Genomic DNA, 23,311 nt, shown 5'->3' with positions numbered 1-23,311 from the left:
CCCAGAACTTCAAGACACATATCGAAGTTATTATAAGAACTTTATGGCAGCGCTATCAGGGGGCATTCGGGTGTGTTCAAAACATAACGGAGGATAGCATTAGAATTATATTTAGTGGGAATAAAAAAGGATGTGAAGAACATGGTCTCAAGGTGTGATGTGTGCCAACAACATAAGTACATGGCGGTAGTGCCTGGGGATTGCTACAACCTCTAACATTACGAAAGATGGTATGGGAGGCGGTGATGATAGAATTCATTAAAGGCATGCCCCGTCAGAAGGATTTACAGTTATCTTGGTGGTGATGAACCAGTTAAGCAAGTACACTCACTTTGTACCTCTATGTCATCCCCGCACTGCGGTTTCTGTCACCAATGTTTCTATTCGTGAGGTTGTTCGCTTGCTTGGGATCCCAAAATTGATAGTTCCTATATTAACATTTGTCACCAAAGTTATTATAGGAACTTCATGGCAGCGCTATCAAGGGGCATTCGGATGTGTTCAAAACATACCGTAGGATAGCATTAGAATTATATTTAGTGGGAATAAAAAAGGATGTGAAGAATATGGTCTCAAGATGTGATGTGATGTGTGCCAACGACAGAAGTATATTGAATTAGCTCCTGGGGATTGCTACAACCTTTAACATTACGAGAGATGGTATGGAAGGCGATGATGATACAATTCATTGAAGGCATGTCTTGTCAGAAGGATTTACAGTTATCTTGGTGGCGATGGACTTGTTAAGCAAGTACTTACTTTGTACCTCTACGTCATCACTGCATTGCGGTTTCTATCATTGATGTTTCTATACATGAGGTTGTCCGCTTGCATGAGATCCCAAAATTGATAGTGTCGGATCGAGACAAGATCTTCTTTAGTCATTTATGAAAGAAACTGTTTAGAATGCAAGGGATCTTATTGAAGTAAAGTAGAGCATACCACCAACAAATTGATGGACAGTCCGAAGTTGTTAATCAGAGCGTAGAGAACTATTTGTGTTGTTTTGTATCAGATGCACCAAAGTAGCGGGTGTTACCGGAGTTAACCCAAATAATGATAGGAAAAATAAATATTATTACTGAAAGTAATATGTGGTTATAACCAACACACATGATAGAAAAAATACAACACGACACCCAGAAATCTAAAATAGCAATAGAGACGACACAAACACTTAACTAAGATGGATCTAGGGTGGGGTTGGTGGCCGATATAGGCTCGGAGAGGCAGTAGCAAGGGGGTAGATGGATTTGACAGTTGAGAAACAGCGGCTAGGGGTGGCTCTGGGCCCCAAAAAAAACAACTAGGCTGCGGAGAGGTTGTTGTGGTGGCTGGAACAGCAAAGAGGCGGCACGGGAAATGGCCTTAGGCAGCTGGAATAGCAATGGCACTGCAGAGGAAGTGTTGGAACAGCAGCGCAGTTCATGTGGCTGGAACAGCAGTGGGGGCAATGGGCTTACGGGGTTGCTGTAGCGACAGAGGTGCCGGAGGAATGATTCGAGTGACTGGCAGAATATGTGGCATTTGGAAGAGCAGAAACTGTAGGAAAACAGCAGAGAAGTGGTGGCTACATGAAGGAATGCAGGTAGTAAAATGAGAGGGATGTCTAGGAGTTGTAGAAGGATAAACACCACCTCGGGAGAGAGATACAAATAAAGCATCACTCGAGTTATGGAGGAGAGTAGCCATCTTGGAACGAAATATAACCGGACACCACTCGCTCTCGGATAGAACCCTAGAAGTGAAAACTTAGACGTCAACAGTTTTCCTTAAGAAAAAAATGAGGAAACTACCCTAGAACGCGAAAATAACATATTTATAAACTTAGGGTAAATAGAAGTGTATCCCACTCCAAATAAAAGGAAAATCCATGTGGTGGTCGTGCGGTGATTTAGTGTCTTCATTTTTTAAGCCGATGGTTTGCACATCCAATCTGTAGTAGAGTAAACTTAGACGTCGATGGTTTTTCTTATACAAAACACTTAGAAAAACTGCTCTAGAAAACGAAAATAATGTATTTATAAACTTCGGGTAAATAGGAGAGGATCCCACTCCAATAGAAGGGAAATTCGTGTGGCGATCGCCCGATGATGTAGTCTCTTCACTTTTGAAGACTGGGGTCTGTGCATTCAATCTGTAGTGAATTGCTAGGTACCGACACTGCATCTCTCATTTCATTTTGGACCAAGTAGTGATCTTATCTTTTCCCCCACACAAACATAGGTGCTACAAATATTACCACAAAAAATAATACACACTCTTCTTTAACTTGTTGGGGGCTAGTTTCACCATTTTGTTCGGTGAGACATCCTGGTACTCAAAGAAATTTTTCACGGTCTGAAGTTGCTCGATAAACTTATTTGAATCCAAATGACCGATAAAATGTCACAATTCCACCATTACCTCAAAATCCTGGCTTCTTAGATAATTCAGGTCAATTTTTCGGGTAGAGACTCTTCATCATTAAAATTTCTAAGAGGCACTTCATATGTGTATCCTATAACAGGAACTTCATCTCTAGATCCTCTAGCTGGCACTACATCTCTATAATCGGATGGAGTTCAGGTGATCCCACTAGATGGTCATCTTTTCTCAAATTTACTGAGTCATTGTAGCACTCGACGGAGTTATGAGTGTAACTCTTCCGTGGTAAACTCTTGATTGGCGTATGACACTTGTCTCGAAGGTGGCGTGGTAAGGATTTGGGGTTTTGGTATGTGAAAGAGGTGTATAGTGTTGGTGTAGAGTGAAAGGATACTTGAGTGGAAAATGGGCGTGGGGCTGGGGAATGCTAGAAACTTTAGGATAAGACAAGGATAAGACAAGGATTAGGTAAACACTAATACCAGAAAATGTCGAAATTAACCCAAACAGTGATAGGAAAAGCAAATATTAATACTTAAAGCAAATAGGTGATTATGATCAATGCACTTATATGGAAAATACAACAAAATACCAGAAAATTTTAAATAGCAACATATAAGACACAAACACTTAATAAGGGTGGATCTTGGGCGGTGGTAGTGGTCGATATAAGCCTGGAGAGGCGATTGCAAAGATAATGGGTGGATTAGAGACAGTGGAGGTGGTTGATAAGCTGAGGACTGCAGAAACAGCAAACCCGAGCGTTGTTCGAGCGGGTGCAACAAGGAATGGCGACAGGAGGTGTGGAAGGATGTGAAAGGAAATAAAAGGAAAATAATCACTACCTCGAAAGAGAAATACAACCAGAGCAGCACCAAATCCTTCAGATACAGCCCTCGAAGACAAAAACGGACGTCGATGGTTGTCCTGACAGAAATCTAAAATCTGGAATTAATCAAAACCCAACTCTAAGCAAGTAAAACCACACATATATAATAGCTAATAGATAAAATAGGAAAGAATTAGAATAAAAAGAAAATAAAATTAGGAAAGGAATAGAAAAAAGAAAGGGATCAAAAAGAGCAAAAAGGGGTCGCGTTAGCTGCTACAATACCGCGGCCTGTTAAGCTCCCGCGTCAGTATGTGATCATTGTCTTGAATCATAGGATTAGCATTTGGGAGAGAATTGCCTACCTCTCAAATCATAGGTTTATCTTTTATGTATTTGGTAGTGCTATTTTGTGTCGGTGAAGTAAGATATTTTATTTTGGCCTAATCTCATTGGAAACTTGTCTCGTTTCTATCAGAATAATAGATAAGAAGATGATTCAGTATTCAATTCATCACTCAACTAATCAAATACGTACAAACTAGTCATCCCTATTTATTGAAAAAGGCTTACAAAAGATAAGCTTGATATAAAATCAAATCTTAATTCAACTTAAAACCTAAAAGGTTAACCAGAAAATAGTGTTCTATAATTTCTGATGAAAATCAGAAAACACAGGACTAGGTTCCTAATAATTCATCTATAACTAAGTATTGAAGGAAAACCTCATGTGTAGGGAGTCAATCAAGCAAATCAAATACTCCCGTGATCTTTACCCCATGTGTAAGATGTCAATCACGTAAATCAAATCCATCCAAGATTTTTTAAATGTAAAAACAAAATATTAGTATTTGAATTACTGTTCTGTTATTATCAAGAGATGGAGTTCCAATGCTACAAAGTAACAGAAATGGAATTTTAACCTCGGAAACCATATCTACTCTGTACCTGCCAACTGCCAAAACCATGGCAGACATACAGAAAAATGAGAATTAGCATTAACTTTAAAGATACAGTTAGCTTGTCATCTTAATAAGTCACCATGCAAGCAAAAAAATACCGCACTTAATTTAAAATTGAATTTATTAAATTGCATGGCTGATTGGGGCTCAGCCAGTAAAAGTACAACAAAAGAACAAAACAATAATAACACAAGACTACAAGTAGAAATGAAGATTAGAGAAAACTTAATCAGAAAATATACAAATAAACCTGAAAGGTTTCTCTTATCAGGGAGTAATCCAAGCCATCCTCTTTTGCTACCGTTGAAGAAATCCTTCGTCTTAAACCATCTATTCGAGTTAGAAACAATTCTAGATACTGCCAACACAACGGAGTAAAATAAGTAAATTAAATATTAAACAAGAATCAAGAAAACTGGATGTGCTGCATAAAGAGGGAATAGGACCAGTTAAAAAGACAGTAAAGTCAGAAGCATGCCATCTAAAGTTGACCACGTTGACAATTGGCGAACATGTTAACCATAGTTTGTTAGAATCAATTACCTTTAGAAACTGTTTTTTAAAGTTCAAGTGAAACACACAATTTTGAGTTCCTATTTTGCAAAGCATGAGCTGACAACTTAGGAGGAGGCTTGTGTACTCTCTCTCTCTCTCTCTCTCTCTCTCTCTCTCTCTCTCTCTCTCTCTCTATATATATATATATATATATTCAAAAACAATGTTTTCGTTTTCGATTACGGCTTTGCTAGGGTTTGCGATTCAATGGCGACGCGGGTAATCGTCTCTCCATGGCTCGTTCTTACGCCGGCGGTGTTCCAAACTTCCCTTCTGCCTTTCACGATTCAATCGCGCTCGGTGATGAGTCTTCTATCATTCGACGAACGGGCGGGAAAGGGGGTAAGGTAGCTCTCTTCCTCTCTAACGCCGAAAACGTCGATCTCGCCTCTTCTTGCCGCCTCTATCTCGTAGGAAAGTTCTTGTATGGGCATCCTAAAATGGAATTCCTTTGGAAACATTTCGAACTAATGAAGCTTTCTGGAGGTTGGAAGATAGGACCCTTAGATGGAAGGCATATTTTAAATCAGTTATCCAATGAGGAGGACTATATTCGTTTGTTTGCTAAGCGGTTAGTGTGGTTTGAGGATTGTGCTATGAAAATCTTGAAATGGTCAGCCAACTTCGATCCCAAAGCTGAGGCTCCGATTATCCCTGTTTGGCTTCGGTTTCCAGGTTTGAAAGTCCATTTTTTTAACCACGAAATTTTGTTCTCCTTGGCAGCTATGTTCGGGAGATCCCTTAAACTTGATGCTTCCAGTTATAATATCTCAAGACCGTCTATGGCTAGGGTTTTAATTGAAAGGGATGTCACCTTACCTCCATCTGATGAGGTTTGGATTGGTTCGGCTCACAATGGTTACAGGTAACAGATTTTATTAGAACATCATCCCTCTTACTGTACTCATTGTCGAATGTTTGGCCACGGTCCGGATCAATGCTTTCGTCTACATTCTGAGTTGAGGAAAGGGGGAAGTATGAAACAGTCACATGTTGGGCAAGCGCCTCTGCCTCATGCGGAAAATAATATGGATGCTCCGGCAGCTGCTACTGCCGAGACCTCTCAACCACTTGTACACCCTGTTTTGGTTCAGCACGAGGGACAACCCCCTCAACATGTCTCCCATGTTGGGCGAGTTGAGCAGATGTTGTCTGTTGTGTTTCCTCCTGTTATTTCTAATACTAAGGGGGCTCGAATTTCTTTGGTCTCTCTCCCTGATGCTATGAATACTGATAATAATTTTCCATATTCTCATCACTCTAATGCTCTTTCTGACACTCCATTGGAGGATATTTCTTAAATTTTAAGGGATGAATGGCATGTTCAAAAGTACCGCCGGAGAAAGTATAGAGTTCAAAAGGAAGCTCATAATCACAATAGTGGGAATAATTTGTTGGATATAAATCACTACTTTTCTGATGGAGAAAATGGACAGACCCGACCTAGATCTTCTATGAAGGGTAAAATTTCTACTCATGTTTAACATCCTTATTTGGAATATCAGGGGAGTTGCGGATCCTCACTCCTTTGGTAGACTTAAATTAATGACAAGGATTCATAAGGTCGGCATTTTTGCTATTTTGGAGCCTTTGGTTTCCTCTCCGGATGACTACATTTTGGATAAATTCAAAAAATTTTCTTTGCTAATTATTTTAATAAGATTTGGTTGTTTTGGCGGAAGCATAGCATAGTTGATGTCCTTATTGATAATAGACAGTTTGTGCACACTTCTTTCTCTATGAAGGAATTTTTGGTTGCCTCAATTTTGTTTATGTCGAAACTTCTACCACTGCTAGATACAATCTCTGGCACAAATTATCTGATATGGGGGTCATTATCTATCAGAATTGGATGGCGGGAGGAGCTTCAATATGATTATGCACAACTCTGAAAAATTGGGTGGTCGAAGAATTGACACCACTTTAATTGATAAATTCAATGAAGCTTTGGATTTGGCTGACATATCTGATCTAGGCTTTGTTGATTCTAAGTTCCTGGAAAAGGTTCAAGCTTTTTGAACGCCTTCATAGATGTTTTGCTAATCAATTGTGGATATCTTCTTATGGTTACTCTCAAGTTCAGCATCTTTCTTGATCTGGGTGTGATCACAGTCCTTACTTCTATCCTTCGATTTTTTCAAAAAGGCCTCCACTTATCATTTTCGTTTTTTAAATGTCTAGGCAAGACATGATGATTTCTTGAGAGTCATTGCGTCTAATTGGAGGTGTGAGGAGGTGGGCAATGTTTGGTTCACTCTCTGGAAGCTTCATAAAAAGGTAGCTTCTGCCTTAAGGACTTGAAACTGTGAGGTTTTCGAGGATGTTCATGCTAGAGTCGGAAGAATTGAACAGAGGGTAAGTCTCTTACAAACTCTTGATGAATCTTTTGATGATATATTCATGATATGCAGGAAGCAAATAAAGAATTATTTGAGGCCTCCCTTTGGGAGGAGGAATTGTTGCAACAAAAAGCTGGGGAGAATCATTTTTCATAAGGTGATAGGAACACCAAATACTTTCATGCTTTCATTAAACAAAGACGAGCCAATAACACCATTGTGAGGATTAAAAATAATGAGGGGTTCTGGATTACCGGGGATGAGGAGATTGGAGAGAGCGCTGTTCTCTATTTCTCTAAATTTTTTTAGCATCATGACACGTCGGGCTCTATTGATGCTTCTTTATTTGATGATGTAAGACATCATATGGTGGATCTCGACCTCTGTGGTATCCCCTCAGTTGAGGAGATTTATTCTACTCTTCTGGATATCAATAGCAACAAAGCCCCTGGGCCCGATGACTTTACTTCTGCTTTCTATATTAAATACTGGAGTATTGTTAAGAAAAAGGTTATGGAAGCTATCCAGAGTTTTTTTAAGGGGGAGACCCCAGGGAATTATTTCTCTGCTGCTACTATTGTCCTCATTCCTAAAAACACTCAAAAAAAACATTTGAGATCATTTAAGGCCAATATCTCTGACCACAGTTATTTCTAAAATGATTAGTAAAATTTTGGTCGGACGAATTCAACATCATCTCCATAAATTAATATCCTCGAATCAATCTGTTTTTATTCAAAGGCGTGGGATCACATATAATATTATGCTTGCGCAGGAACTTATTCTTGATATTGATAATAAATGTAGAGGGGGAAACATGATTACTAAATTGGATATCCGCAAGGCTTATGATTCTGTTAGTTGGGAGTTTATCTTGCAGGTTCTTAAGGCTCGAGGCTTCGCTCAGGATTTTTGCAAAATTATTCTCTTATGACTCCACTGCAATAAATATAGCATCCTCATCAATAGTCACTCGGGGCTTCTTTAGTACGGGACGTGGGATTAAGCAGGGTGACCCCTTATCCCCTACTATTTTCATTTTGATATTTGATTATCTCTCTCGCCTTTTAAATGATCTTTTCAGGCAAAACCCTTTCTTACAATATGCTCATAAATTCAATACGTTAGTAACGCAACAGGCTTATGCCGATGACATGATCTTATTCTCTAATGCTAGCAAACAAGCGGTGAGGAAAATTCACCATTTAATGGTTAATTTCCAATCAGTTTCTGGCCTCCTTTTTAATGCCAACAAATGCAACTTATACATGGGGAACACGGTCAATCGTTCTAATGTGTGTTGAATTGTCAACTTTACTGGTTTTTCTCTTTCTACCCTTTCACTTAAATATCTGGGAGTTTTTTTTTACTTGAAGGCAGGAAAAGGTGGATTAAGAGAATTAAACTCTTAATATCTTAAATGTCTGTTATTTGGAGTTTCATTTATCGAGACGGGAATAGGCCCGCTAATTGGCTTGCTATCTTTGGTAGCACTAGTAATAACTGTTGGGTGGGATTCGTTCCCCCACCTCTTTTACTCACTTTGCTAGTTGGAGACAAGATTGATGCTCCTTATGTCCGTCGTGATGATTCCTATTAGCATTTCATTTTGGTGGTTTTGTTTGGCCTTGGCTTGACCAACTTTTGGGACGGACTAATAGGCATTTTTTCAAGGTTTGCAGTTCTCTTCTCTTCCCCTTTCTGCTGGCTTTTTTCTGTTTTAGGTTGGAATGGACCCACCCTCGCTATTTGATGAATAGGGTCAGTGGTTGTGGTTGCTCCTCGACTGCTCTTTATCGTCTATACCATTACGTGGTCCCTAGCTCTACCTTCCGGTTTTGTGGTGTTTTATTTATCACCTGCTATTTAGTTCCTACGCCTTGATTGCTTTACCAGCTCTTGCTCCTTAGGCAGAAGAGGCTTCCTCTTGTGAAACTATTTTTCTGCTTTGTTTTTATGTTTAATTCTCTGAAGCGGCTCTTTCATGCTCCCTTCAGGACTACAAAGTTGAATGTGTGCTAGAGGAACTCTTCTCTTCCTACTTTTTGTTTTCTGCAGGATCTTCATGTGGTTAAAGATGCACATGACTTTTTTGGAACTCAACTGTATGTGTATGTCGTCTCAACGAACTCACCGTATCATTGGAGCTATTTTCTCAGATTTTCAGGTGTCATTTATTTGTCTTTCGGTGTACATCTTTATGGGGTATACTTTCTTTTTGGTATACTGCTTCTCATGTATTTTTAGGTACACAGTTTCTTTTATCATTTTTTGGTGTGGAGTTATATTATGGATAGAGAAACCCCTAGGAACCTCTTCTTTATTTTTAGATGGGGATCATCTTTCCCTCCCTCTTTTTTAGGTTACTTTTATATTAACACGTAGGGAGCTACGAGTTGTTCTTTTCCCCAAATATATATATGTGTATATGTATGTATATACATGTATGTATGTATATACATGTATGTATGTATATACATGTATGTATGTATATATATCCACGATGTCGGCTACGGTCGAGAGCTCCGCTAGGAATCATCATTACATATATATTTAAATTTACTCCATAATTATAATTACACTAAATACTTAAATTTACTCTAAATACTCTATAATTGTATACACTAAATACTTAAATTTACTCCATAATTATAATTACTTTTATATATTTACATATATTAATTAATTTAATATATAAATTTATGAACATTTTTAACAAACATGGGCAACATGATCATTTTTCCAGAAACAGCTACCCCAAAGCTGTTTTCACACAGCTGCACCAAACAGGCTACCAGCAGCTGCAGCTTCTGCAGCTGCGCCAAACAGACCCTGAATGTCTAGTCGGTCACTTAACTTCAAAACACCACTTCATGTTTTGATGGTTGCCTATCCTTATATCAAAGCATTCTTTTTTACTATACCACGTAAAATATTTTGGTGTGCATCCTTTGTTTACATTCATTCCCTAATCGCACAAAAATTAACCTTAAATCTATCAAGTGTACATTCCTTGGATATTTATCCCAAAAAAAGATATAAGTGTTACTCTCATATTACTATAAAATACTATAACTCCATGGAAGTCACTTTTTAAATCAATCCTACTATCTCAAATCTGATATTTAAGGGGAGAGAGAAAATGAACAATAATTTTGTGATGCACTTAATGAAACCTTTATGATCACACAATCTACTCTTCCACCTAATCCACACATATGAGAAGTTTTGAAGGTATGAATCTCATAATATTATGTTGTCTCTATACATTCAGAGCTAGGTTTGAGCATCACATAATGACCAGTAGGGTTGTAATTAGCACACATTGTCAATAGACAGTTTCAATCTTCCGAAACATCGAGATAAGTTCTCCTTGGGATCCACTAACTCACACTTCAATATAAGCTGCTCTAACTCAGCTGTGTATTGTACTAATAGATTTTTTAGTTGTAAGTGGTGAAGTATCAAGAATATCATGTATGTAATATGTTGGTAGATACTTGCGCTGCATCTATTACATCGACTTGGACTAAATAATAATTTTATTTTTTCCCTCTCGCCAGCGTAGGTGTTTCTAGTTCGCCTAAGATAACGAAGCATTCTTCCTTAATAGTGGCTAGCTTGACCTTCTATAAATACTCAAGCTTGTTCCACTGTCTAGAGCCACTCAATGAACTCATCTGAATCCATGTGACCATCCTAGTCAATCTTCAATCCGACATCCTGGCTTCTCTTCTGATATACAACAACAACAACAACAAAGTTTTAATCCCATTATGTAGGGTCGGCTTCTCTTCTGACATGCTATGCAAAATTGGTAGGGTATGGGTTTTTAATAACTAAAAATTGCATAGTGGAAGGGATTCAATTCCTCCTCTTGATCTTGTGAGTCATTGTGGTCGTTATGAGTGATCTCATTGGTTATCTCCTCTCAAAGGTGGCAAGCCTTTGTTGTACTCGGAGGATTTCGCACTGCATATCTTCCAATAGTGAGCTCCTAACCACCCCATTGAGTGTTCTTTTTAGCGGCATAATGTTGTGTTCTTCCAATGAAAATTTAAGAAAAAGAAAATTTGTGGTTTAGAGTTAAAGTTACGAGTAGAGCTAGTTGGTCGATGAGGGAAAAATATTTTTTGGTAAGGATATTAGATTAGGTTGTATGGATCCTTAGCATAGGCGTAGGAAAAAATAGATTCCTAAAAATTTATGAAATTATCGGGCTCTAATACCATATGAGCTCCTATAAGGTATACCAAAACACCAAAACGTCTTTAGAAGTGTTGTAGAATGAGTAGAGGTGACTTAAAATCTGCGACGGGACAGCAAACTGGAAGAATAAAAAGTGTGGTTCCTGTTGTAAACAACAGGTGATGGCATAGTTGATGGTTGTCAGGTTGAAAACAATAGACAAACAGTGAATCGAGTGTGGACAGTGAGGAGAATCCAGCATTTGTTCCTAAATAAGATACAAATACACAAAATGAAAAAAGAAAAAAAATATACAACACTCCAAAAGATAGAAATCACTCTGAAAAAGCAAAAATCACAGAAAAAACTCTCAAATTCATAAAATCAGCAAAACTAAAAATCCAAGCAACCTGCTACAACATATATAAAAATCCCCTAATAAAATATACCTAATTGGAAAACAGGAAAAAAGAAAATAACCAAAAAGGAAAGAAACAAAAGGTCAAAACTCGAAGAAAATAACAAACAAGGAAATAAAAATTTTCGGACAGCTAGACTCCCGCGATCAAAGGAACCGCAAACCGCGGAACTATGAAAGTCGGCTAGGTTGAGTTCTGCGTATGTAGGAAAAGGTGCATACCTCTTCACATATAAACCCCTAAACTCAACCTATAACCCAAAAGAAAGTTTATCTTAATTTAGCCAATATCTCAAAAAAAGGGCATCAACCAAATAAATAATGTGCACAAAGATCTCAAAAACTTTTTACATTCCAAAGTCAAATAAAATGTGTTAAAAAATATCTGAAGTAAGAAGCTTATGATGATATTACTACAAAATGGTATAGCCTTCCACTTTGCACTTAATCTCTAAGATTAAAAGTTAGATGCATACAATCAAAGCAAGTCTAGACTCAAATTGTAAATTCAGTATATCTCCATAATTTAAATCCAACTAAAAAACTGATATAAATTGAGGTAATATTCCACGCTAATGATAACATAGCTTGCTTAGTGATTTCCACTAAGTAATTTAGTAAAAATTATTTTTTTAAAATTAAAATCCAGGGCAATTTTATCATTCTTTTTTGGTGGCATACGGAATGAAACATCCATGTGTCAACGCCCTACCTGAGTCCAATTTATTGCCAGCTTTTGACATTTGATAATCGAACATGAGCATATTCAGCCTAAGAAATCGTCTCAGTCTAACTATTTAGGTTATATTCTAATTATTGAGAAAATAGGAAGCAAGAATACAAAATTAGTGAAGACATAAAGCAAATTAAATAAATTGCACTCTTGTGTCATGTCAAAAACTCATTTGATGGAAAATATAAGAAGAATTGAGCAGATAGACTGACAACTACAGTACAAGAGCTCCTTCAAAACTGATGAGGTAAACAGTTAAAACCAGTACTTGAGGATGAAATGATATAAAAGAATTCACCTCTTTGACGCTTGGAAATGAGTATTGAATTGCACGCTCAAAGACCTAGAAAACAAAAGGAAATATTAAGTCGCTACAGCATATGTATGTTGCACGAACATATTGTCAAAATATGAACTAAGCCTATCCCAAAACTTCAAAAAAAAAAACATTCCAAACATCCTTATGATGCGCAATATATGGAAATATGATCATTATAATTACCATCATCATTAATCTTATCGCAACTACTTGGGATTGGCTTAGTGAATTCTCATTTTTTTTTCAATCATATTAAGTGTTTTCTTAGGTGTAACATATTCTAAACATTTTTTTTTGAAATTCTATCAAAGTTATTATAGAAAATGTACATAATTACTATAATCTTGAACATCTTTTCTGTTCATCAATGTTAATACCAACAGATTTCATCTCCAATTATTTACTATCCCCTTAGTCTTGAAAATTTCATTAAAAAGATTGTCACCAATAAATCTATAAATGTTAATAAATATTTCTACTAGACTTACAACTTTAACTTCAAGACATGCCCCGTTAATTTATTTATCACACTTTTATAACACATATTTCCTTGAAATCAACTATCAAATAATTTCTTGAAGTAGCATTCACACTGAATAAAATCAAGGAATTTAAAATAAAATAAAATGCCGTGTTAAGTCATGGAGGAAAGGCTTAAAACTATACATTACAATTAAAAAATTATAAATTGTGGATGCTTAAAATAAATTAAATTATAATAAACTTCCATTCCTATTGGGATCAGAATACTTTACCCATGAAATTACAGTCCATGGTCAAACCTGAGCCAATTCAATGTATCATCTCATAAATGTGCCCATTCTCCAAATACATACTCATACTTAAAGAAATAAAGCACTTTTATAGGCTATGTAAAAATCGTAAATGGAATGCAACAATTAATTAGCTTCATTTCTATTACATCAATATGTATATCGATGCACTCAAAAGCATGTCATAGAATTCAAGATTTTCAAATGATTAAATACATATGTAACATGGTTCAACAGACCACTAAGTAACCTAAATAAATATATTGCCTATTTGAGGGACAAATGACAACAATATTAACGCGGGGCTGGGAAGGGGGTCGGCTGAACCGACCCTTAAAATAGTCCGATCCAACCCCTACTGAACCAGCCGACCGCTAAAAGGGGCAAAACCTGCCGCCCACCGTACCCCCCACCCCTGTTCTGATCCTTTACCTGTTCTACTTACAAATCTTTGTTATTGTTATGGTTAATGACCTAGTGAGTCGCCGACCAGTTCCACCAGCTGCTCTCAGCCACTTGCAAGATAATTCCACTTTACATAAAGGCCAAGGGATTCAAATGTGGGACAACTGGGAAGAGAGGGGAGTTCCACGCCAACTAGGCTAGGATTTCTTTCCTTATCCATATATATATTTTTTTATAGAAAGAGCTACTCATAGCTCCTTACGCGTTAATAACAAAGGCGGTTACAAAATATTGGAGGGAAAAATGATCCCCGCTAAAAATAAAAAAAATACATATAGTCCTAAGGGTTCCTCCTTCCGCATTACAACACCCAAAAAAGAGAAAGATGAAACAAATATAAATATAATCAAAAAATACATGTATCCAAACAAAACGTATACCCAAAAAATGAAGTATACCCCATATGAACATCTATAAAAATTGAAACAAAAGTAGCGCAAGTTGCTAAGCCAAAAACAACGTCCTAAAAGCTGGAAAGAGCACCACCAAGCATATCCCAAAATTCAAATACCTGCAGCTCAAAAAATTGTGAATGCACCAAACAAGCAAGAAAACATGTGAGCAAGGAAGATAGAGAAGGATCCAAGCACTTCCAACCCCCCATCCTAAAATGCATAGAACAAATAAGAAGCCACGATCCTGCCCAGGACATAGGGTGAAAATATTGTAGAAATTTGGAGCTATGAGCCTCCATAACGAAGTGATTAAACCCATTCACCGATAAGCTAAGCCTCCAGTAACCATTCTCAACAGTATCCCCAATAAAATAACTACAATAAATCCCATATGTCAGATCTCCACATAAGCCCCCCAGACCAATACCTGAAGCAAAAACCGTCTACCAGGCCACCAAAAGATATAAGAGGAATCTAAAGTAAAATGTAAGCATTCATCCAACATTAAAAATAAGAAAACACCAAATATAAGCTGCCCAACCGTAACCAAAATAAGGAGCCCTGGGCCTCCCATATTATTCATCACATAAGAAGTAATGGAGTCATGGGCCTCCATGCAAATTTAAAAAAACCATCCACCATATAATGCCATATAATGCATGCCACCATATAATGCATGTATAGTTGCTGCTTGCCCCACCCATTTCCTGAAACAGCAGGCAACCAAGGCACCCCGAGATAATTTAAGAGTAAAAACAGCCCAAAAAACAGTCTGGGCCGAAACATACCACCCAGCCAAAGAAAATAATCTAAGAGGAACCATCCCTACGAATATAAGGGGCATCTATGTTGTCATCAACCAGCAGAATGTGTAGAGGGGGAGGGGGAGTAGATCCCACCCTATAAATATTAGTGGCACTACCTAAATTAGACGGCCAATTAGCAGGTTGGTTCCCCTCACAATAATTGAAACTCCACATAACATTCATATTGGAGATTAAATATTTAATCCTCTTAACATAATAGAGGATATCCCAAGGGGTATCGGCACTATTAGCCAAAATATCAACCAAGATGTGATTATCACATTCAAAAATAATAAAATGTCAGCTGAGAGAGTGAGTCATCATAGCAGTCGTTAAAATGACCCGAACCTCAGCCTCTATGGGAGTATCAGCATAAAAAGTAAATGAAAAGAAAAGTATACACTTCCCTGCAGGTTATTGTTATTATATATATATATTCAAAAGTAACGGTCGGAGGTTATGATACGAGCCCCGACCATCCCTCATGCGCCTATAATTTGAGTATCACACCCTACACTGGGGAGGAATCTAACCCCAGATCAGAGGGGCTTACAACTGACAAGCAGATGTCCGACCAACTGATTTTATTACGTGGCGCATATATAATATATAGTGTTTGCTTAAGTTAGAGGTTGTTAATTTTATTTTCCAAGTTCAGAGCCCACCACCAGCGTTTGCCCCTTTTGAGGGTTGCATGCAAAAACGATAAGGTGTTCCGCCTATAACTCATCTGAGATGATGACTATCTTTATTATTCATCTGCTTCCCTGCTACGATCAGTTACCTCCAGGGCCTCCCAGATTATTGCATCTCCTCCCTGCGCTTCTAGCAGGCCGCAAACTCCCTCCATGTGCTTCAAGTTGACTGTTGGCACCTTCCTGCAGCTCCAGCAGGCCGCGGCCTCTCTTCCAGCACTCGCAACTGGTCGTCGGTCCCTCCCTACAGCTCTCTGCAGTCTGTCGATTACTTCTGCCCTTAAGCAGCTGTCGACCACTCTCAACACCAGATCGCCTACTCCCACTCTCTTCCAGCGCTTCCTAATGCTCGTTGGCTCCTTCCCACAAATTCCAGTGAGCCGCCGACTCATCCCTACACTCTCCAGCGAGCCGTCGACTCATCCCTACACTCCTCAGCAAGTTGTCGCCCTCCTCTGCATCCTCTTGCAAGTTGTCGCCCCCTCCCTGCACCTCCCGGCAAACCGTCGATCGCTTCTGCACCCTGCAACAGCCCGCAACCGCTTGCAATTCCCCTCCGGACCCTTCAGACAGCCACCTGCACCTGCTGCCAACATCGCAGCCCCTGTTGCACCCACATTCCAGCAGCCACCAACACCTGTTGCTGCCCTCCACCTTCCAGTAGCCAACCGCACTCTTTGCTCCCTCCGCTTACATTACCGGCCGCATTTACCTCACAGTCAACATCCGTGAATACTCTTCCTAGGTTGTAGCCAGATTGTCAAGTCTTGTATTTATTGTCTTGTTTTCTTTCTTATTTCAAGTCTTGATTGTATCCCCCGTTATTTGCTTAATAAGATTTGTTTTAGTCATTGTGGGTTGAGTTAACTCTGATATCATTTGGAATCATAGTTAGCCTAACCGTAGTCTTATCCTCGGGTTCCTTAGAGTCCACCAAATTTTTCTCCCTTTTCTTTTTTTCTTTCCCTCTTTTTCCTTTTTTTTTTCTTTTCTTCATCTCTTCTGGTTTTTTTCTTTTTTTTTTTCCTTTTCTTCCATAGGTCTCAAACCTTCAATCATACCCCCGAAGAGTTACACGCCACCCCCACCCGAAATGAAAAACAATGGGAGATCTGTCGTCTGCAACAAAAATTAGCAGAGGATGATGGAACCCAATGAGAGATTACCCTTAATCGCAATAAAGACGGACAGGGACAAATATCTAAATCCGCTCCACATAGAAGACATCAGCGACGAGAAATACTAATAGCGCCATTTCAAAATTCAATACCAGAAAAAACCGAGAAACAAGCCTGCATATGAGGGACACAAGGACATTGGCATCAAAGTGAATCTGTCAGAGTTTGATGGAGGTATGGATTCATATAACTTTGTCGAATGGCTACAATAAGTGGAGTGAATCTTTAAATATAAGAGCATACCAGAGTGAAAATGGGTAAAATTGGTCGCAATTAAGTTGAAAAAATGCACCTCCTTGTGTTGGGAGAACTTACCGAGGCAAAAAAATAAGAAGGTCGTGATAAATTTTCAAATGAGAGAAGATGAGGAAGGAACTACAAAAAAAATACCCACCAACTCACTACCACCAGGACATATTTCTGAGGCTCCACCAATTGCAGCAACGAGAACTTTTAGTGAAAGAATTCACAACGCAGTCGATCAATTGTAGATGAAGTGTGAGTTAGTCGAGCCAGATGAGCAAACGATAGCCCAATATATGGGAGGTTTGAAACACGCTATTAGAAATTTTGTATAACTACAGCCCTACTGGTTCCTTGGAGATGTCCAAACATTAGCCTTAAAAGTTGAAAGGCAACAGAAGCAGGCAAGGCCACAGACCTCCATCACGCAACAGTCCTCATTCAGACCAACACTTGCAGCTATAGTTACGAACAAGCCTACTTTAGGAGGAGGAAAGACAGCACTGGAGAGTGACAAGACCGAGCCTAGTGGGAAGAAGCCAGAAAATGGTAATTCTTCAGGGACGATGCCCACCAAAAAGTGTTTTCGATGCACAGTTATGGCCACACAGCCTCTAGCTGTCCCACGAGCCAGGTTGTCTCATTCATGGAACATAGCATCGTTGAGGAGATAGAGGACGAGGAGTCTGAGGATAGTCCCAAGGAGAAGCTTCAGCTCCAGAACGACAAAGGAGAAATGTTAGTTATGCAAAGAGTGTTGCATACAAAACCTGAAAGATATCAGTCATGGCTATGGCACATCATCTTCCGCACCAAGTGTACGGTAAAACGCAAGGTTTGCAATTTGATAATCGACAGTAAGTGTTGTGAAAACGTAGCAATCATGTTGATGGTAAAAAAGTTAGGATTAGCTACACAGAAACATCCTTGGTCCTATTCCCTCTCCGGGCTAAAAAGTGGAAATGAAATATGAGTGAATCAGCGATGCCTAATTGAGTTCTAAATTGGTGATCAACTACGGGAGCATGTATGGTGCGACGTGGTTCAGATGGATGCATGTCATATTCTACCGGGGAGGCCTTAGCGGTTCAACGACAAGGCTCAGCAAGCGAAGTAGGCAACATAGAGGAGACATTAGTCTCGAAAGTCACTTTCATGCCAGTAGCACTAGCCTTAGCTTTACTCAAGGGGACAGAGGTGGAGAATGTGATATCAGCGCCACTCTAACCACTACTACATGACTTCCAGGACGTGTTGGCCGACAGTCTTCCCGAAGGATTGCCGCCACTAGAAGATATTCATATGACATAGATCTCATACCAATATTAGTGAATCAGCCTGCTTACAAGCTAAGATCGACAGAGTAGAAGAAGTTATAGCAACATGTGCAGGATTCCGTCACAAGAGGGTTAGTGGAGAGAGTACCAGACCCTTTCATGTCCCTACAATAATGGTGTCCAAGAAAGGCAGAACATGGAGGATGCGCATCGACAGCAGAGCCATTAAGAAAATTACCATCAAGTACCGGTCCCTCATATCTCGCCTAGATGATCTTTTGGATTTGTTACACAAAGCCGATATCTTTTCTAAAATCGACTTATGCAGTGGGTGCCACCAGATACGAATGAAGTCAGATGACGAGTTGAAGACCGCTTTCAAAACACGAAATGGGTTATATGAGTGGACAGTTATGCCATTCGACTTGTCAAACGGGCATAGCAATTTTATGAGGTTTATAAACTAGGTATTCAAGCCCCACAGTGATAAATTTGCGGTTGTCTACTTCGACGACATTATGGTGTACAGCTGATCTGAGTAGCACTTACAGCACCTGAGGGTAGTGTCCGAGATATTGCGAGCAAAGCAACTACATATCCATCCTAAGAAGTGCAATTTCATGACACACTAGGTATGTTGTTTGGGTTATATTGTCACTAATGGAAGCATTCAGATGGACATTACAAAGATCGAGGTCATTATAAGTCGAACCGCATTGTAATCGTTCGCCGAGCTGAGGCAGTTTCTAAGGTTAGCACTGTTTTAACAAAGATTCATCGAGAATTTCAATACTATCACCGCCACTCTGACAGAGCTTTTATAATGAAAGGAGTTCACATAGACAGCGGCCGCTCATACTAGCTTCGACACCCTGAAGGCGAAAGTCACTCAGGTTCCTGTGCTAGCCTTACCAGACTTCAACCAGCCATTCGAGATTGAGTGTGATGCATCTGGCGTAAGGATAGTGACAATGTTCAGCCATGGGGGTCATCCCATCTCCTTTTTCAAGGAAAACCTGAATGAATCCAGGAAAAAATACACAACATATGACAAGAATTATATGAAATTATACGAGCTCTGGAGCACTGGACTCATCACCTGCTGACGAGCGAGTTCATACTATTTACAGATAATGAGGCCTAGAAATTTCACAAAAGCCAGAGCAGACTGAAGAGTCGACATGCCACCTGAGTGAACTAGTCATTCCAATTTGTGTTTAAGCACAAGGTGGGGAGCCAGAACAACGTAACAAACGCATTGAGTTATCCCCACTTGTTGATCATAATAATGCAGACACGAGTTGTGGGGTTTGAACTCATAAAAGATTTGTACAACGCAAACAAGGACTTTAAGGAAATTTGGGAACAATGTCATTGCATGCAACCAGCCCCTAGCCATCTCCCGCTCCCACTCAACATCCCAACCTGTTGCCGCTCCACCCAGCCTAGTCTGCACCGTTCAACCTCCTTGCTCACCCTTCACCAACCCACCACAGGACACTTTTCAAGCCACATAATTGATCGCCACCCGGGAAATACAACTCTAGTGAGTTGAATGTTGTGTTGTTGTTATTTCCCGTTTTTATGTTTGGGTTGCTATCGCCTATTGGCTTTATTAGTAATAATATTTGTTTTTGCTATTGTAGTTAGGGTTCACCCTCATATCAGTACCCCTATTGCTGCTTCTTCTCTGATAGCCTCCAACATCTGGCCCATCTTTTGGTCCTTCAACTCTTGGATTTGTTGTTGCACGAACTCCCTAGTGTACTCCATGTTTGCAATGTCTCTTTAATGGGTTTCTTCTACTTGTTATGCTACTCCTTTTGTTGCTAGCATGATTCACGCTCAATGCAGATTTTAGAAAAGCTCTTTTAAAAATAACTTTAGAAGAAACAACGATATAAAGGGGGTCTTTCTATAGCCGATGTCATTTGAATACAAAATTTTATGTGCAGCTTTTCTTAGAATAAAAAACAAAAATTTACATCCCCTCCACAAAACCATATCTTCATACTTAAGACTACACATACCATCCTCATGCACATTCGCACAGAGGACTCTATTCACATCCACAGAAAACTCACCCCATGCTGCTTCGTGATACCGAAATTGTTGAAAATATCAATCCCATCTAGAAAGATCAACATAGGCTATTAACCCTTCTCCAATCCAATCATGGATGGATTAGTTTATATTGTATTTTCCTTTATGACAATAGCTAAAATTAGGATGGTCCTTTTAGTTTATTTTAAATGTTTTAGGATTCATGTAATAGGATAATTTTATATACAATCAAAGCGATGCCTAAGAATGCCTTAGGCTATTTATGGCAGTTAAACCTCCTAATCTCTCCTCTCTCCCTCTCTCCCTCTCTCCCTCTCTCCCTCTCTCCCATACTAGCCAGCTCCAGTTCCCTTTTCCTCCTCTTAACACCCCGTCTATTTCATGTTTCCCTCTAATACTAATTAATTTTGTTCTTCTAATACATTCATCAATTCCCTCTCCCAAGTATTCAACCGGGCTTCACCTCCATCATCTATAGCAAACTAAGCACTCCTCCCTCCTCCGAAGTAACAGGCAACCACTCCTACGTCCCATCTCATTGCCGACACCTACTTCCCTTCCACCCAACCAACCAAGCCAAGTCGAACATATCCTCACCTTTACCAAGCCAACTCAAGTGCATCATCAACCATGGAGATTCATGGCTGCCTTCATCATCCATTAGATATTTATGGCCAAAGCAAAAGATGTAATCCAATTTCACTTCCATAGGATTGTGACTCCAACATACCTTCTCAAGATCAATAAAGAACATATAGAGAATATTTCATTAATCATTTCAATATTTTTTCATTAAATGCCTTACCACAAGGATCATGTTCATAACAGATCTAACATAAACAGAATTGATTATTCTTGCCAACATAAAGGCTGAGGGGATTACATGTCAGCATTCCTACCCCTGCCTAAGAAGAGAGGATATTCATATAATCTATATTAGTGTTAACCTTGCGAGTAATATAACCATTGCACCCAAGCTGCCTTAAAAACATGAAATTAAATTTAAATCAAAACACAGAAAGGGGATCTTACAGTGCTCAGCTCTTTCTCTGAAGCAGACATGCGTTCCAATGCAAGCATATGATTGATCCAAAGCTCCCCTACCCATGTACAGTTTCTCGTAGCCCTTGAATAAACATCTTTGACAAATTCAGAAACCTGCTGAAGAATATAAACCAACATGAATTCTGCAGATGGCACTAGTTGGCAAGTCAAAAGTGAACTCATGTAAACAACCTTAAAAGTTCTGTCGAGGTAGCTAGTATATCCTAACCACAAATCACTTGACACAGGAAAATCAGTAAGTGCGCGTTCATAAAGAGCTTGAACCCGTGCAGGATCACCAACCGAGTCCTCCAGTTTTATATAATTCTGCATGAGAAAAATTGATATTATATTTTGATGATAAAAAGAAATATGCCAGAAGTCAAAACAAAAGAATTAAAGTAGGTTTAGGAAAAATATTTTTCTCCAATAAGAACAATTTCACAAACTAGGAGCAAAACAATTTGTAAACTACGTTGAAAAATATGGAAATTGGAGTAAATTTCATGTTTAAAGCAAATAAAAAATAAGATTTAAAAACAAGAGAAATTAAAGCTACTAATAATGCTACTAAAATCAAAGGTCTCAAAAAACATAATCATTTTTTTTTTTTTTTGGCTCAAGTAGCACTCAAAACAGCGACAGAGGAGTCTGATCAACCTCATGCTTTCATCAACCCAATTGTGATCAATCAGCAGCAAGACATTACATAAGAATGGGATTCTACCTGTATGTATTTCAAATAATGCTACTCTTCCCAAACAACTTCGCACTTAAAACTGGACTTTATGATACTAGTGCCTACAATTTGCGTGGTCCAATGAAAGAGAGTAGACCTCCAATCCATATTTTGTACAAGAACCACAAAAATTTTATTTTCAGTATTAATTTGTTTTTGGAGTAGCAATACTTTGTATTTTTGGGTTCTTGTAAGTAACTAGCATGTATTATGCATAAATGGCATTTAGAATGGGGTATGATGAAGGGTGTATGGTGGCCATAACAATAGGTAATTGAGGTGAAGAACTGTATTCGATGTGGGGAATATAAGATGGCGAATGAAATTGAGGTATTGAAAACTGGAAAGGTGTGTTTCCAATTTTGGCCAAGAGCTACTTAAAGAACGGAGTCTAGGGTTATTTTCAACAAGATGATTTATATGGAGTTTAAGAGAGGTTTAGTTAAAAAAATATAACTGGTGTAGGTATTCTACGAAAGGTTTAAGATATTAAAAAGTTCCAAGAGTTAATGGGCGTTATGGTATGAAACTTTTCTGTAGTTTAAGGAAAGCTGAGTGACTGGATTGGGATAGATCTTGGCTATTTGCCTAATTTAGGAAGAAAGGAAAAAGGAGATGAACTTAGAGGGAAGCTCCATATCATTTAAGAGAGGTGTGCGAAAGATAACGCAGAGAAAGATGGCATAAAATAAATGTAAAATGAAAATATTAAAACTTACCTAACCAACAAAAATTTTAAATAGCAAAGAATCTTTCCAAACGGAAGAAGAAAACTCCTCCAATTCGATTTCAATACAACATAAACTTCCTTTCTTGCAAGTTACACGATATTTAAAAGCATTACATCAATAGAAATACTAACATCACCTGGAAAAAACATTTGGCATCATAACCATATCTTGGACTTACAAGAGTAATAAAA

The 23,311-nt window shown here is 38.7% G+C and overlaps 1 protein-coding gene across 2 annotated transcripts in view; it reads right to left on the bottom strand.

Moving 5' to 3' along the window:
• Window positions 1-23,311, bottom strand: part of LOC110030629 (squamous cell carcinoma antigen recognized by T-cells 3) — a 65,890-nt gene that overhangs the window by 28,424 nt on the left and 14,155 nt on the right. Inside the window, exons 6-9 of one of the 2 annotated variants that reach the window (XM_020733432.1) lie at window positions 21,843-21,977; window positions 21,639-21,767; window positions 12,690-12,734; window positions 4,409-4,516 (exon numbers count right to left, since the gene is read on the bottom strand). In XM_020733432.1, the coding sequence (XP_020589091.1) occupies window positions 4,409-4,516; window positions 12,690-12,734; window positions 21,639-21,767; window positions 21,843-21,977 (417 nt within the window). The remainder of the gene's footprint in view (window positions 1-4,408; window positions 4,517-12,689; window positions 12,735-21,638; window positions 21,768-21,842; window positions 21,978-23,311) is intronic. The other variant, XM_020733433.1, reaches the window with a different exon arrangement.

Source organism: Phalaenopsis equestris, unplaced genomic scaffold (assembly GCF_001263595.1).
Source record: "Phalaenopsis equestris unplaced genomic scaffold, ASM126359v1 Scaffold000745, whole genome shotgun sequence".
Taxonomy (NCBI): Eukaryota; Viridiplantae; Streptophyta; class Magnoliopsida; order Asparagales; family Orchidaceae; genus Phalaenopsis; species Phalaenopsis equestris.
The sequence above is the reverse complement of the archived record's forward strand: the minus strand, read 5'-3'. Positions and strand labels throughout refer to the sequence as shown.